General features: G+C 34.3%; 1 protein-coding gene across 1 annotated transcript in view; it reads right to left on the bottom strand.

The window, feature by feature from the left end:
- Window positions 1-3,388: 3,388 nt before the first annotated feature.
- Window positions 3,389-18,129, bottom strand: part of CEP126 (centrosomal protein 126) — a 92,362-nt gene continuing 77,621 nt past the window's right edge. Inside the window, exons 7-10 of the mRNA XM_029209344.1 lie at window positions 8,642-8,754; window positions 5,669-5,744; window positions 3,639-3,848; window positions 3,389-3,507 (exon numbers count right to left, since the gene is read on the bottom strand). Of these exons, the coding sequence (XP_029065177.1) occupies window positions 3,389-3,507; window positions 3,639-3,848; window positions 5,669-5,744; window positions 8,642-8,754 (518 nt within the window). The remainder of the gene's footprint in view (window positions 3,508-3,638; window positions 3,849-5,668; window positions 5,745-8,641; window positions 8,755-18,129) is intronic.

Here is an 18,129-nt window from a genome sequence, read left to right on the forward strand (position 1 = left end):
GAGGAAGCTTATCTCCGTGTCTTACTCTTCTGCCATCTTCCCCCTCTCCCCCTGTAGGAGTTCTTTATATATTTTGGACAAGGGTCTTTTTCCTATGTATTATAGGTATATTCTCTTATTTTGTGGCCTGTTTTCTCATTATTTTAATGATGTTTTGTTATGAAGAAAAGTTTGTAATTTTAATATAGTTAAATTTATTATTTTTCTCCTCTACGGATTTTGATCCTTGTACTCTACTTAAGAAATCCTACCTTACCCTGAGGCTAGAAAATACTTTCTTATAGTATCTCCTAAAAGCTTTATATATTTTCTTTCACATTTAATCTTTAATCACCTTGTAACTGACTTTTATGTATGTTATTTGGTAGGGGTTCAATTTAATTTCTTTCTATTTGGTATCCAATTGTTACAATATGAAGTCTCAAAATGACCCCAGAAGTTCTTCATAGTTACCTGGGACCCACAAACATGTTCTCACCTCATGTCAGAGGGGCTTTACCTATACCCAATCAGTAGCTCCTTCTTCCAGCAAAAAAGGCTGCAATTTCTCACTTTGGGATCCCAATCACATATTTGTGAGACTGATTTATATTGTCCCACAGCTCTTAGATCCTCTGTTCTTGTATTTTCCCTCAATCTTTTTTTTTCTCTTGGTGTTTCAGTTTGGAAATTTTCTCTCACCTGTTCTCAAATTCATTGATTCTTTCCTCATCTCTGTTGAATCTGACAAGCCCATAGAATACATTATTCATTTCTGTTACAGTGTTCTTATTTTTCATATTTCTATTTGAGTCTTTTGTATGGGTTCCATCTCTCTGCTGAAATTCTGTATCTGTCCATTTTTGTAGACTCTTTCCCATGTTGTCCACGTTTTCCACTATAACCTTTTAACATATTAGTCATAGTTATTTAAAATTACCTATCTGATAGTTCCAACATCTGGGTCATCTCTGTGTCTCAATCTGTTAATTGCTTTGTCCCTTGACAGTTTTTTTCCTTACTTCTTTGTGTCTTGTAAGTTTTGATTGAATGTTGGACTTCTTGTTTAGAATAGTGGATACTGAGGTAAATAGTGTTTGTGCCTGGAAATGGGCATGTCTTTTCTGTTAGGCAATTGATGTGTGTATGTATGTGTATGTGTGTGTGTATATGTGTCTCTGTGTGTGTGTGTCTGTGTGTAATCAACTTAGGAATTGAGCTAGGTTTGGGTTTTATTGTTGCTATGGTGACCTTCAGTACACCAATGGTTTCAAAATCCTCTAGTGTTATTTTGTGCTTCTGCAGGAGTCATGGAGGTTTTTTTCCTTCAATTTTCCTGCTCTACTTTCAGCTTTTGGCCTTCCTGTGTGTCTGCACAATATCACTAGATTCTCTCTATGCCCTTGCCTTTCTCCAGCTGATTTCTATTGCTTGTGTTTTGGTACTTGCTGGCCTTGTGGTCGGGGAGTAGGGAGATTTTTCTGTTGTCCTGGTCGAGGCTGTCTTAGACATGTCCTCTATTCCTTCTTAGTCATCCTGCTCCTCCTTCCCATGGCAGTCAACTTTGCCTTGTATCTTTGGCAGGTTTTGCGCAAGACAATTTTGCGTCCCTCCTCCTATAGCAGGATACCTCTAATAATCTGGGCCCATGCCTCTTTCTTGCCCCTTCTCCAGAAGTAGAAGCTTACTTCTTTTACCTTTCCCCTACCCGGAGTAAGTCTTCATTTGTGCCCTGGGGGGCAATCAACGAAGTTTGCTGCCTCTGTCCCAGTACTTTATGACCTTTATTCTGTAGGAGAGAAGGTTCTGCATGGGGCTTCATACCATTCCTACAGTGGTGGCTGCTCCCCTTTTCCAAGCCTGCACCACTGAGAGAGGATTTCTCTGGTTTCTTGTTCTGCCCCCTCTTTTTCCCATGAACACACAGTGTAGGTTCATAAAGAAGAATCTGTGAGTGGTGTGAACAAGAAGAGTGTCTAGGCTCCTGGGGGTTTTACGTTCTCACAATAGTTCACATTTATCCTTGAGCAATTTGCTAAAAATATATGCATAATTCCTAATATCAACTTGTATGGAGCCTGGCATTTTTTTTTCTCCCATATTCAGCCACAGTTGAGCCAATTGTCATGTCATGTCTCTCCTTGGAAGTTCCTGTCTTTCCTTGGATGTCAGGCTACTTGGTTGTGCTGGAACCTCAGCTTTCTAATGGGTTTAAGAAAATCTATACTTTTGTTGTTTATCTGCTTTTTCTTATTCTTAGTGTGTGATTGCTATATTCCAATTTTCTACATTTTAGGCAGAAGTGGAATATATACACACACACAGTAAATACACATTTATTTATATATATGCATTATATATGAATACTGTATATATGAAAATACACATATTTTTACATTTATTATATACATTTGTATACACCATCTTATAGTATAGTATTTGTATTTGTCCTTTTGTCCTATCTCTTCTATGATTATTTTTATCTCCTTTCTTGTGTTAACTTGGTTTGATTTGATTTTTTTCTTTTGCATGTCACTTTCTTTCTCTAAGAGTCTGGAATTTGTATATTCTATTTCTGACTCTTTAGTTGTGACCTTAGTAATTACCATAGACATGCTTCATTTATCAACATCTAAAGTTAACCTGTATCTTTACTCAATTCCTTAATAATACAAGAATCCTAGCACACTTTAACACCATTTATGTTCTCCAACTTATGTATTATTTTTGATAGGTATTTAAATTCTGTTTTCTCTTTGAACCACATACAACTTTTAAATTACATTTATTGTTTTATACAATGTTCAAATTTACCCTCTCAGACTGTCCATCTGAGATTACTTTTGGTTTGCTGAAGTACATTCTTTAGAATTTCCTTTAGTAAGAGACTGCTGTTGACAAAACCTCTTAAAGAGTTACGTCCTACACAGACATACATGCAGAGAGGTGAAAAAAGCTTGCATGTCTTCTCCCCTCATCTGCTTAATATTGAAACTTAAGTTATGTAAGCTTTCTTTTTACCCCTCTCTCTGTTTCTCTGGCAGTGTAAGTCTGTATAAGACGTAGCTCTTTGGGAGGCCCAACTTTAGGGTGGGAGGATCTTCTACAAGGCTACTCATCTTAAGTAGGCCATGGATTTTGTCTTCTGTTCCCATTTTTCTGTGAGGCCATGAAAAGCAAAGCTCAATTTCACTCTATGGGTTAAATGTTCTCAAGAGAAAAGCTAGCAGCAGCACTCTCCTTATCATTCTAGGTTCTTATTTATATTTACTTCCTGGTCTTAAGAATTTCTTATATTCTTACCAGCTCATTGCTATATTTAAGATTTTTAAAGTATTTAATCCTGAATTTATTGTTGTTTTTGATGGATGGTCAGTAGAGATAGCCTGTCACACTGCTGAAATGAAGTCTATTCAAACATTCCCAAAAGACTGTTAAGCCCGCCAATGAAATTGGCATCAGCATAAATGAAATGAGTACAGTATACCCGAAATAGTATGGTATATTCAAATAAATTTTTGTTATATACTTGATTCAAGTAGGTGATAATCTGGATACATTTTGTATTTTTATTTTCAATTTTTAAATTAAATTTTAAATTAAAATTGTTTAAGTATAAAATTCAACATTTCTTACAAAAGGTGTTCTTCCATACTTACAGTGTATCCTTGCATTGAGATGATTAAGGGACTGTAGGATCTTTTGTTCTTCAGCTGATAGTGCACAGATGTTAAATTGCTGGGTTTTATTTAAAGTCAGATTTGATTTCTGTAGCTGCTTGCTATTCATGACAGTTAGAATTTCATCCTCAGGCACTGAAGCTTTCACTAGGTTTTCAGCCATCAAAAATTCAGAAGTACTGCCTGAAACTATAGAAACTTTACATTAACTATTCTTTGATCCCTTTTTGTCTTTGGGATTAGCCCTTATACATACTTAACTGACATATGTCTGTATGTATTCATTTCACAAACAGGAACCTAGTAAATCTTTTGTTACTTTGCATTGTATTTACCAGGATCTTCTATAGCTACCATTTTCCCATCTCTAATTTAAAAAAAATACTCAGAATGATGGCAGTGAGGTAATAATTTCTAGAGTGTTACCTGAACTAAGGAAAAAAAATACATTATGTATATGTAGATTATTTCTGTTTTGCTTTTGTTATTCATTGGTAGTTCAAGGAGAAGGTGAAGTAGATTGTCTTTATAATAGCAATTATGATGAGTTATAAATAAAAGTAAGAGAAAAGGAACTTATGGAAATTTTATAAAATTAGATGATCAGCTGAACAGAATTGAAAGCCTAGAAACTGACCAAATTCAATAAAAGAACATATGATCAAAGAAGTATCAAAGACTTGAGAGAAGGGAAAGATGACTCAATAAATTAGTTTGTTGTTTATAAAATAATCAATTTGGAGTATCACTTCACATCGTCTATTTAAACAAATTCCAAAGACATTAAAGAATTAAATTTAATGTATCAAACCATTAAAGTAATCTAGAGGAAAAGAAACATTTCTAATTTTCTGCATTGGGAAATTTCTTTGAGTAATGGACAAATCACTAAGAAAAGACTAAAAACAGGTTTATTTAAGGTCAGACTTCCCTAATAGATTTTAAATTCTGAAGGCCAAGACTTTTGTATGTTTTGTTAATTATTGTATATCCAAAATATTTAGTTGCAGGCAGGAGATTGGCTCTCAATAATTATTTATTGAATGAAAAAATGTAAAGTAAGACTTCTATATGTAAAAATAAACATTAAGTGGAATAAAATGCACATAGTAAAGTGTTAAAAACATTTGTAACTAACATAAGGATCAGAATCCTTGATATTTAGAGTTCTCAGAAATGATTAAGAAAATACTAAAACTCCAGTATTTACAGGGAAAAATAATATGAAGAAATAATTCATCAAAATAAATATACAGGGCTTCCCTGGTGGTGCAGTGGTTGAGAGTCCGCCTGCTGATGCAGGGGACATGGGTTCGTGCCCTGGTCCGGGAAGATCCCACATGCTGCAGAGCGGCTGGGCCTGTGAGCCATGGCCGCTGAGCCTGCGTGTCCGGAGCTTGTGCTCTGCAACGGGAGAGGCCACAACAGTGAGAGGCCCGCGTACCGCAAAAAAACCAAAAACCAAACAAAAAACAAATTAAGCCTATTATTAATAAAAGATGTACAAATAAAAACTAATAATATATCATTTCTTTGTCTGTCTTATAAGTAAATAATAGAAGTGATTCTACCTCAAGTTGGCATACACCCCAGAAGAATTTTGAATGATAATACTTTTCAGGAAAATGCTATAGGAATATGTATAATAACCTCTAACAATGTTTACTTCCTTTGATCCAGTACTCATTTAATACAGAGTTTCATTCAACAAATATTAATTGGGTGCCAATTAATGCCAAGTACTGTAATTTTAATTCTGGGAATCTAAATATGGAAATAATTGAAAAGTCTGAAAAAACAATGTAGATAGATGTTCAGTACATTACTATTTAGAATAAATTAAAAAACTGGCAACAATCTAAATGTGCAGGGTGTGGAGAACTCAGGTCCCCAAACGGTCATTTAACAGTCATGTAATATGTAAGTACTTGGGAAAATATGTATAAGAACAACAAAAAAGAAATCATTGGGAACAAAGCTAAGAGGAAAATGTTTAAACTAAAACATACCTTCTTCAATATTAGAAGTAGCCCTTGTGGTTTGTTTTGGCTCACTTGAACTTAGTTGGACACTTTGTCCAAAATTCTATAAAAATAGAATATTGAATCAGAATATAATTCCATATTTAAAATTAATGATATATTGACTTAGCAGACTTTTACTTGCTGTTTATATTTTCAGCTATCTCTGTTCATATAATATATATTTTCTTTTTTTTGGAGCAGAAATCAAGAATTATGGGAATAAGACCTTTCTATGATGCCTAAAGATTAGAAAAATGTTTTATGTAGGTTTTGGTAAATTTTCAGATTGCAATATTGTCTTGGACATTTGAAAGAAGGAAGTAAGTTGGGTGGCAATCAGAAGTGCTAACTAAAGGAAAGGTAAAAAATTACCTTAAGGCTGGTTTATCCTTGTAAGGGTAAGTCACAATTATTGATAGTAGCCAAAAGCCTCTGATTATGGCTAATGCCAAGGACAGGTAAGTGTCTTAGGTGACAAAACTTAAAACAGAAATAGCTGCCTCGATGTTGCACAGTACTGGGAAATGAAAAATATCAGAGCACTGGCAGTTAGCACTCCCATTCAATACTATGAGTGATACCAACTCTCCTTCCTTGGATATGGTCTACTTTGATTCTTTACCCCCATTCTGTTCCACTCTTAAGAACTGACTGTTTCTCTTAGATAAAATTGCCTGGCTATGACTATACCTAGCTTTTGTTCAGTCTAATTTGAAGAGTAACCGATGCAGGTTTCTTCAACAGCCCTGCTTCGATAGCTCTCATAGCCTCGCCTAAACTCCATTATAGACTTGAGACAACCTGGACTGAGACCCTGGCACAAAGTGGCAATTGTGCTTTATCTGTCTTTCACTAACCTCTTTTAGATTCTCTCCATGTAGAAGTAGTGGCTGGGAAAAAATCCATTGTGATAAAATATATTTCCTAATACAAGGTGACAGGGCCGGTGCTATAGTAATTGAATGCTTGTTTAAGCTCTTGAGTAAAAACAAAATCAAACCCAACCCAAAACCAAATATCAAACAAAACAAGGATGAAAAACAAATAAACTTCAAAACTTTGTTTTGATTCAGGAACACTGACCTATTTTAAAGCTAACAAGACTTTGGTAGATGTATAAGTGGTGTGTGAGTGGAAGATGTGTATTATGCGAAACTGGAAGTGAAGCTTCTGGAAAGAATAAAAATGGACTCTAAAGACAGCAAGATAGAATGCAAAGGAGCAAGACACAGAAGAACAGAATAAGACACAGAAAAATAAAGATGAATTTAGAAAGGGCACTAATAATGGCATTTAAAATTTAATTTGTTCTATTTTTGTTATAACAACTACACATTACTTTTAAATTTAATGTACATTAATAAAAATAAAGAAAAAATAAAGATAAAATTTGTTCACTTTATAGATTTTGAGATGTTTGATGTGGACAACATGGAAATTAAAAGGAAGGACTTAGGCATTATTCTATTTGTAATCAGGAAGTTATGTTTGTAATTAAGTTTGTTATTAAACAGTAAAAATATATTGGTAATGAGACAATATTTACATAAATAAAAAACTAAATGACTTGTTTTGCTGATAAAATTAAATCACTGTTGATAATCTTCATATTAATAATCATCTATATAAAAATCAATAGTTTCTACAGTATGCAAATAATAGGACCCTCAACCTTTGACGTGGAGTATAAATTCCTCATAAAACACTCTATTTCCAGTTCTATTAAAAATCAGAAGTGGTATTTAAGGTAGAAACTTCAAGTGAAATGCTATTCACTTATCCATCTAGATTTTTTAATATTTGTAAATTTTATTTATTTATTTATTTATTTATTTATTTATGGCTGCATTGGGTCTTCATTGTTGCATGCAGGCTTTCTCTAGTTGCATCGAGCCGGGGCTTCTCTTCATTGCAGTGAGTGGGCTTCTCATTGCAGTGGCTTCTCTTGCTGCACAGCATGGGATCTAGGTGTGGGGGCTTCAGTAGTTGCAGCACTCAGCCTCAGTAGTTGTGGCTCGCAGGCTCTAGAGTGCAGGCTCAGTAGTTGTGGCGCACGGGCTGAGTGGCTCTGTGGCATGTGGGATCTTCCCAGACCAGGGCTCGAACTCATGTCCCCTGCATTGGCAGGCGGATTCTTAACCATTGCGCCACCAGGGAAGTCCCCAAGATTTTTTAATATTTTAAATTCAACCCTTGGGTCATGCTAGACCTCTAGAAAATGTCATATTTAGGTCACATTTACTTAGCTCTTACAGAATTACATCCACTAATTTTTAAATCAACATTATTATGCTATGGACCTTTATTGAAGATCTCTATTTGAAACAGCACATGAAACTCCTTATTTATTTGTTGTTGACTGTTAATAGGGATATATCTATTATGAACTTCAAGGTTCCCTATAGAGGATTCTCAATGGAAAATGGCTTTTAGTACAGTATACCTCATATGAAATCATTATTGATATCCCCTGATAACTATGCAACACCTTATTTTCCTTCTTGCCATGTCTTCCAGGAAGCTTAGATACCAATAGGATATTTAAACACATGGAACTATATTAGTCTTCATGATAAGCATACTTGCTTCCTGTTTCCATGGCTCTAATTTACTTTTCTTTTTTTTTTTCATTTTTAATGTATATTTAAATAACTGTTGCGAATAACCTGTTTTTTCCCAGAGTTGAGTATAAATAATAACAAGTAAAATAATGTGATTTCTTAAAGTTAGTTTAAAATATTCATTAGTAACTGATCATTTAGGCTAACTAGAATATAGTGTATTAGTACAGTGCAGTAAGCCCCTAGCATAGAGTCTGCACTGCTTCACAATGGCTTTGGCTATATCATTTATGTTGTGGTGCACAGTTTACAGGAAAAGCACAATCCTGTAAGAATATTCTGTTTTCCAAGCAATTTTTCACTATTGAATAAAGATTTTTACTAACACTGTACTTACATTCATCTGCTCACTGTACTTCTGTCCTACAGATCCAGGGTTCTGTCTTTTTTGCTCTAAAAGACTTCTGTGCTTATTTTCAACAATTTGTTTTCTTCTTGTAACAGTAGAATCTTAAACAAATGCCAGGACAATGTCAAAATTTACACAAGTTGAGTAGACAGTATATACCCACTGTAAACTTCCAAGTTACCTTCAAACATCACAGAAAACCCTGTTTCTTTCATTCAGTTGGCAAACTTCTATTGAGCTTCTCTTTTATGTACTGTGCATGGCACAGTTACAATAAAGAATTGAACAAAATCTCTGTTTTTGAGGGGTTTATAGTTTAGAGCAGTGACCTCTAAAGGTGGTGGTAGAGCACCAGAATAAATCACTGCTGCACAGGAAGAACATATTAAAATTCCAGTTTAAATTTATTACCTAAAAATTAGAAATTTAAACTTTACTATGGTAATATATGATTGACACTGGCACCTTTGTCAGTTTGCAAGGTAGATGGTCATACACTGCATACAGTAAACAAAGTTATCTTGGAGGAACAGTAGAGGTTCTAAGTGTATAAGGTTGGCAGTGTTATCATTCATTAGTGTTCTTTTGTGTCCTTCAATGCACTAAATTTTATGTGTGCCCTCAATTTATGGGTAACTCGTAGTATCTGAATGAGTCCTCACAAAATAGAAAAGAGAATAAAAATGACGTTTGTAGGGCTTCCATTGTATGTGCAATGTTTTATTATTTAAGCTGAGTGGTGGGTACATGGATAATTATATTATTTCCTATGCTTTCTCTATGACTAACCAAAAACATAGTCTTGCAAAATCATAAAGATAATACTAATAATGCAAGCACAGGTAAATAAGAAAAAGACAGAGCTGACACACATCTTATTCTCATTACAAACTCTTTGCCACATAATAACAATGGCAGTATAGTTATATTGTAACAAAGAATCACAAATTTAAAAATTAAAAAAAATAACAATAAACCTCACCCTAAATGCATATTGTTCCTTGAGATATTATCTAAGGATGGTATATGGAACGAAGTCATCAAAATTGATAAGACATTTGAAACTAAGCATTCAGAAAATTACTTATAATACATGAGATTTTTTTGTATATTAATACATAAAATTATTTTTATAATTATCTTAAAATGTATGATTTATAAAATACAAAATTTAAAAATTATTTAAAAAGCTTGTACTTCATCTTTACCTCATTTAAAAAAATTTCTAATTCTGGCTAAGGTCCTTAATGTATGTATTAGTACAGTAATACTGTACTAATATATGGCATATACATTATATATATGCCATACATATATGTGTATATATACATATATGTACATATATGGCATATATATGATATTTGCTTTTAATAGTTTATTGTACCACTTTTAACAGTGGTACAATAAAAACTCTTGGAGTCCAGTGGTCCAGAAGAATGGATATAAATTTAAATGATTACAGTAAAGTGAATAAATTCTATGTGGAGCAATAAACAGAATTAAGCGAAAGCACAGAGGCTACAGTGTATTTGTAAGAATCAAGAAAGGCTTCACACTGAACCAGGAAGAATAGAAAATATGAACAAATCAGTCACAAGCATTGAAATTGAAACTGTGATTAAAAATCTTCCAACAAACAAAAGCCCAGGACCAGATGGCTTCAGAGGAAAATTCTACAAAGCATTCAGAGAAGAGCTAACACCTATCTTTCTCAAACTCTTCCAAAATATAGCAGAGGGAGGAACACTCCCAAACTCATTCTATGCGGCCACCATCACCCTGATACCAAAACCAGACAAAGATGTCACAAAGAAAGAAAACTACAGGCCAATATCACTGATGAACATAGATGCAAAAATCCTCAACAAAATACTAGCAGACAGAATCCAACAGCACATTAAAAGGATCATACAGCATGATCAAGTGGGGTTTATCCAAGGAACGCAAGGATTCTTCAATATACGCAAATGTGATACACCATATTAACAAATTGAAGGAGAAGAACCGTATGATAATCTCAATCGATGCAGAGAAAGCTTTTGACAAAATTCAACACCAATTTATGATAAAAACCCTCCAGAAAGTAGGCATAGAGGGAACTTTCCTCAACATAATAAAGGCCATATATGACAAACCCACAGCCAACATCGTCCTCAATGGTGAAACACTGAAAGCATTTCCACTAAGATTAGGAACAAGACAAGGTTGTGCTCTCTCACCACTCTTATTCAACATAGTTTTGGAAGTTTTAGCTACAGCAATCAGAGAAAAAAAGAAATAAAAGGAATCCAAATTGGAAAAGAAGTAAAGCTGTCACTGTTTGCAGATGACATGATACTATATATAGAGAATCCTAAAGATGCTACCAGAAAACTACTAGAGCTAATCAATGAATTTGGCAAAGTAGCAGGATACAAAATTAATGCACAGAAATCTCTGGCATTCCTATACACTAATGATGAAAAATCTGAAAGTGAAATTAAGAAAACACTACCATTTACCACTGCAACAAAAAGAATAAAATATCTAGAAATAATCCTACCTAAGGAGACAAAAGATGTGTATGCAGAAAATTATAAGACACTGATGAAAGAAATTAAAAATGATACAAATAGATGGAGAGATATACCATGTTCTTGGATTGGAAGAAATCCAATTGTGAAAATGACTCTACTACCCAAAACAATCTACAGATTTAATGCAATCTCTATCAAACTACCACTGGCATTTTTCACAGATTTGAACAAAAAATTTCGCAATTTGTATGGAGACACAAAAGACCCCAAATAGCCAAAGCAATCTTGAGAACAAAAAATGGAGCTGGAGGAATCAGACTCCCTGACTTCAGACTATACTACAAAGCTACAGTAATCAAGACAGTATGGTACTGGCACAAAAACAGAAATATAGATCAATGGAACAGGATAGAAAGCCCAGAGATAAACCCACACACATATGGTCCCCTTATCTTTGATAAAGGAGACAAGAATATAAGTGGGGAAAAGACAGCCTCTTCAATAAGTGGTGCTGGGAAAACTGGACAGGTACATGTAAAAGTATGAGATTAGATCACTCCCTAACACCATACACAAAAATAAGCTCAAAATGGATTAAAGACCTAAATGTAAGGCCAGAAACTATCAAGCTCTTAGAGGAAAACATAGGCAGAACACTCTATGACATAAATCACAGCAAGATCCTTTATGACCCACCTCCTAGAGAAATGGAAATAAAAACACAATTAAACAAATGGGACCTAATGAAACTTCAAAGCTTTTGCACAGCAAAGGAAACCATAAACAAGACCAAAAGCCAACCCTCAGAATGGGAGAAAATATTTGCAAATGAAGCAACTGACAAAGGATTAATCTCCAAAATTTACAAGCAGCTCATGCAGCTCAATAACAAAAAAACAAACAACCCAGTCCAAACATGGGCAGAAGACCTAATTAGACATTTCTCCAAATAAGATATACAGATTGCCAACAAACATATGAAAGAATGCTCAACATCATCAATCATTAGAGAAATGCAAATCAAAACTACAATGAGATATCGTCTCACACTGGTCAGAATGGCCATCATCAAAAAATCTAGAAACAATAAATGCTGGAGAGGGTGTGGAGAAAAGGGAACCCTCTTGAATTGTTGGTGGGGATGTAAATTGATAGAGCCACTATGGAGAACAGTATGGAGGTTCCTTAAAAAACTAAAAATAGAACTATCATATGACCCAGCAATCCCACTACTGGGTATATACCCTGAGAAAACCATAATTCAAAAAGAGTCATGTACCAAAATGTTCATTGCAACTCTATTTACAGTAGCCAGGACATGGAAGCAACCTAAGTGCCCATCAACAGATGAATGGATAAAGAAGATGTGGCACGTATATACAATGGAATATTACTCAGCCATAAAAAGAAACAAAATGGAGCTATTTGTAGTGAGGTGGATGGACTTAGAGTCTGTCATACAGAGTGAAGTAGGTCAGCAAGAGAAAAACAAATACCGTATGCTAACACATATATATGGTATCTAAGAAAAAAAAAAGTCATGAAGAACCTAGGGGCAAGAAGGGAATAAAGACACAGACCTACTAGGGAATGGACTTGAGGGTATGGGGAGGGGTAAGGGTAAGCTGTGACAAAGCGAGAGAGTGGCATCGACACATATACACTACTAAATGTAAAATAGATAGCTAGTGGGAAGCAGCCGCATACCACAGGGAGATCAGCTCGGTGCTTTGTCACCACCTAGAGGGGTGGGATAGGGAGGATGGGAGAGAGGGAGATGCAAGAGGGAAGAGATATGGGAACATATGTATATGTATAACTGATTCACTTTGTTATAAAGCAGAAACTAACACGCCATTGTAAAGCAATTATACTCCAATAAAGATGTTAAAAAAAAAAGGCTTCATAGAGGTTATGTTTAAGCTTGGTCTTAAAGGAGTAATAGCTCCCAAATAAAAAGATCTTTGAGTCAAAAGGAACACTATGTTCTAAAGCACAAAGTAACAGTGACACATAGTTTAAGATTCTTGGGGCTGAAATGTGGAAAATTCAGTTAGTGTGGGACATAGAATATGAATATGCATGTAAGGACACAAATGTCTTGGGAATTACATGGGAGTGTGTATATGTACTTTTGTGATATGAGTTCAGGTAGGAAAAAATGATACAAATATTTTTAGCCCTGAAATTAAGTACTGAAAGAACATGAGTACTGTATCTAATTTATGTTACCATAGCTAATATACATGTATATTTTCTCTACATAACTATACATATATAGTTATACACATACACTATAATTAAATATTTGTCTATATAACAAAGACACAAAAGCTTCCAACTTTCAAGAAAGTTGGCTAGTAATTGAACACCTGATCTTTTAGAATAAGAAATAATAACATAATTCTAGCTAATGTGTTGAGCACTTGTAATTGCCCAGGCATTGTTCTAAACTATAGGCACTATTATCATCACTATATTTACAGATAAAGAAATTAAGGCACAGGAGACGGTAAGTAACTTGCCCAAGGGCAAAGAGCCAGTAAAGAGCAAAGCTGGGATTTAGCTCCAAACAGTCTTTAAAATCTAAAATTCTAGCTCTTACCCTCTATGTTAGTAACTTTCATTCTGATTTGACTGTGTCTCATAGAAAGATATTTTGCATTGTGAATTAGGATGTATACATAGTTTTGTGAAACATACTCTTATATAATGCTCTCTGGTAGTTTCTATTCTAGAACATTCTACAATTATATTTCATTAAAAAATCCTGGTCACTACTCATTAAATCAATTTTATAATCCGCTAATGAATCATGACCAGTAGTTTAAAAAGTACTGTATTATGTTTATTCTCACCTATATGGGAATGCTAAATATGTTAAATGATAGATATGCTAAATGTTATAGTTTATAGTGAGATCATTTGGGCAGTATAAAGTTTTTATACTGTTTTGTATGCTTGGAATTGTCTTCCCCTAAACCTTATAAAGTCTCTATCTTTCTATTTTTGAACAGCTTTAAAAATATATTAAATAAATGAAAATTAACTTGGCCACATGAGTGCTGTATCAATAATTTTTCCCTTCCTTTAGCCCTGTTCATAAATCTTCTGGAGGCAAGATCTACCAATACTTTTGTACTTTCTTTATTTGTAGCATAATTGTTTTTGATTGTTATTTATGTAGATGTTCAGTTTTGTGGATTATAGACTGACCCCAGGAACAGATGAAGGGGAAGAACCTACAACCAAGACTACTCTACCAGCAAGAACCTCAGTCAGATTTGATAGAAAAATGAAAAGCTTTACAGACAAGCAAAAGCTAAGATACAAGTTTATGCTTAAAACTGTTCCACTCACATACATGCACTTAAATACTATTTACTAATTAATATAATAGCTGACAACCTTGGTATTTTTGCAAAAATAATATAGCTTGTAATGGCATCTCTGGCCAAATTTCTAGTCTCAATGAAAATTCTAAATATGGTAGTTTTACTACCAAAACTCAAAATAATGCTACTAATCTTTAGTAAAGTATTACATTTTTTTTTTTTTTTTTTGGTGGTACGCAGGCCTCTCACTGTTGTGGCCTCTCGCGTTGTGGAGCACAGGCTGCAGACGCGCAGGCTCAGCGGCCATGGCTCACGGGCCCAGCCACTCCGCGGCATGTGGGATCTTCCCAGACCGGGGCATGGACCCGTGTCCCCTGCATTGGCAGGCGGACTCTCAACCATTGCACCACCAGGGAAGCCCAAGTATTACATATTTTAAAATTTGCAATATTCTTAATTATAAACGAGGGAAAAATCTGGAGACATTCACGGAATTATATATTCAGATGAGATCTTAGACATTAACCAGTTCAACCACTTACTCATAGATCTAAATCACTCAGAGGTGAACTTGAATGCTTAGTGATGGGGAGCCATTACCCCATGTGGTGCCCTCCTCAGTTGTTGGTGGTTTAAGCTCAAACCCTTACTTATGCTGAGCTGAAAACATCCTTGCACTTTTTACCACTTCATCTTTTTCTGTTTTCTCCTTCTTTTACATAATAAACCTTCAAACATTTGTACAGAGCTATCATGTCTCTTAGGCTTGAGCTCCTTTAATTGGTCATCAGACCAAACCCCTCCTTCCAGAGTCGTGGCTCACCCCAATTTTTTATATGCAGCCCTTAAAATATATAGCCTAAAATAATGTAGAGTATAAGAGTACTTCCAAAGATCTGGTTATTATAGCCTAAAATTATATTAAGTTTTTAACAGATATAGTAAACTTTTTTTTTTTGGTTTAGCTTTGTGTGAATTTTTTCTTTTTTTTAAAGAACAGTTGTCAAGATGGATATCTTTCTTCTTCTGTAAAATTAAAAGAAAAAAAAACCCCAACTAAATAGATACAAGCAAAATGCAAAATGCAAAAAAAAAAAAAAACCACATTAAAATGTGTGAGTTTTGGGCTTCCCTGGTGGTGCAGTGGTTGAGAGTTCGCCTGCCGATGCAGGGGACATGGGTTCGTGCCCCGGTCCGGGAAGATCCTACATGCCGCGGAGCGGCTGGGCCCGTGATCCATGGTCGCTGAGCCTGTGCGTCCGGAGCCTGTGCTCCACAACAGGAGAGACCATAGCAGTAAGAGGCCCGCGTACCACAAAAAAAAAAAAAAAAAAAGTGTGAGTTTTATTCACCAAGAAGAGAGAAACTACAAATCACAAATTGGCAGAAAATATATGCAACACATATAACTGATGCAGAATCCTAGAGTATACAAGGAACTTATATCAATAAGGGAAACACCTTCCCGCCCCAGAATCCAAGAGCAGACATTTCACAAAAGAGGTAATGCAAATAGTGCATAAACACATGAAAAATGCTCAGTTCATTAGTAACCAGGGCAATGCAAATCGTTATAATTAGACACCATTTCTCACCCATATGATTGAAAACATTAAAAAGTCTGATTATCGGAGTTTTGGTGAGCATGTAGTAAATGGGACTTTCATATATTGCTCTGGAAAATAATTTGGCATTACCTATTGAAATACACTTAACCTACTTAAAAATACACATACTCTATGACCCAGCAACATGTTTATCAGTAGATGTGCAAAACTGTTCCCAGAAGCATTATTCATAAAAGCAAGAAACTGAAAGCAACCCAATGTCCAGTAATAGGAGAATGAAAAATTTTTGTAGAATACAGCAATTTTAATGAAATGTAATACAAAAATGAATACAAATGAAGTACAACTAAACTAAAACAAAACTATTGAGTATTGTTCCAAAAAACAAATCTATTGAGAAAAGCAAATCATAGAGGTATATAGATGAAATGGCTCCATTTATATGAGTTACAAAACTAGGCAAAACTAAACAATATATTGTTTGAGATACATTTACGCATGGTAAAATTATAAAGACAAGCACAGAATAATTAACACAATTCTATATAGTGTCATTTTGTAAGATCGGAGGGGGATGCAATTAAGGAGAGGCATGTGAGATTTCAACAATACTAGTGATTTTCTATTTCTGAAACTGGGCATTGGGCACAGGGTTCTTTTATTATTAGTCTTTAACTTGTTCCTGTACATTATGTACATTATTTGTATGTAAGACATATTTCTCAATTGAGAACCTTTAAAAAGTATATTGAGTGCAAATACATGACTATAGTTATCTCTGCTAAACCAAACTTTATTAGTTTTTGCTTATCATTTCAGTTAGTAAAGATGATTTTAAATCTTCATGCCATTCTTCATTTTATTAATGACTTCCTTTGTTACTCTGTACTTTCCACAAACTGTATAGATGAATGTACTATTTTTTAAAATGTGTATCACTGAAAAATCTAGTTATTCAGCGTTTTAAAAATTAAATTAATTTATATTCTCCAGCTTTATTGAAATATTGACAATACAACATATTTTGTTTACAAGTTATACAATGTGATTATTAGATACACATATATATTTCAAAATAATCACCACAATAAGGTTATCTCCATCTCCTCACAGAGAGAGTTTTTTTTTTTAAACAAGCTAAGTAATTAAGAGAACAGATGCTAGAGAAAGAATGCCTGCATTTTAGTCCTGGCTCTGCCATTTATACTAGTTATGTGACCTACACAAGTTATTAGCCCTCTCACTGTTTCAGTTTCCTCATTTATGAAATGGGTGTAATATTATTTACTCACAGAGTTATTGAGAGAATTAAATTTGTTTCCATATGTAAAGTGCTCAGAATAGTGATTGACACACAGTAGATGCTATCTAATTTTTACCTAAAATAATTTGCTTCAGTGTCTCTGATTACATTTCTGATTCCATGAAAACTAGATTTATTCTAAGGTAAGAACACTGGAGCTTCAATACAAAATCCTGGCTTTGTTTTGAACTACCTGTGTCATCTTGAGCTATATAATCTCACTGTTACGTGTGTCAATTTCCTCATCCATAAAATATGGGAGTTAAGCTCAATTGCATCTTTGATCTTTTCTAGCAATCAAATTTTTGATTCCTTGAAGGTATTTTTAATACTTCCTAGAAAAGAAAAAAAATACATTCTTTCTGAAATCAGGTTTCGAAGTATTTGACATGCCAACATCATTTGGCTTTTTAAAAAAGTGAAGTATAACCACCTATAGAAACATGCACAAATTATAAGTATACAGGTTATGTAGACACACCCAGATTGCACAGACACCCACTGAAAAAGCTTTCCTTATAACCTGTTTCCATATACCCCCATCCATAGTTGTACCTATTCTTCAACCTGATAGAAATGGAATATAATATGCATTTTAATGACTGGCTTCTTTTGCACAATATCATGGTGATTCATCCATGTTACTGTTTCTTAGCAGTGGCCGATTCATTTTTTATTACGGTATTTCTCTGAATGAATAAATTTCACTTTATATATTGTAGTGTTGAAGAACATTTGAGATCATTCTAGATTA

Source organism: Monodon monoceros, unplaced genomic scaffold, assembly GCF_005190385.1.
Source record: "Monodon monoceros isolate NGI ecotype Baffin Bay Population unplaced genomic scaffold, NGI_Narwhal_1 Super_Scaffold_7, whole genome shotgun sequence".
Taxonomy (NCBI): domain Eukaryota; kingdom Metazoa; phylum Chordata; class Mammalia; order Artiodactyla; family Monodontidae; genus Monodon; species Monodon monoceros.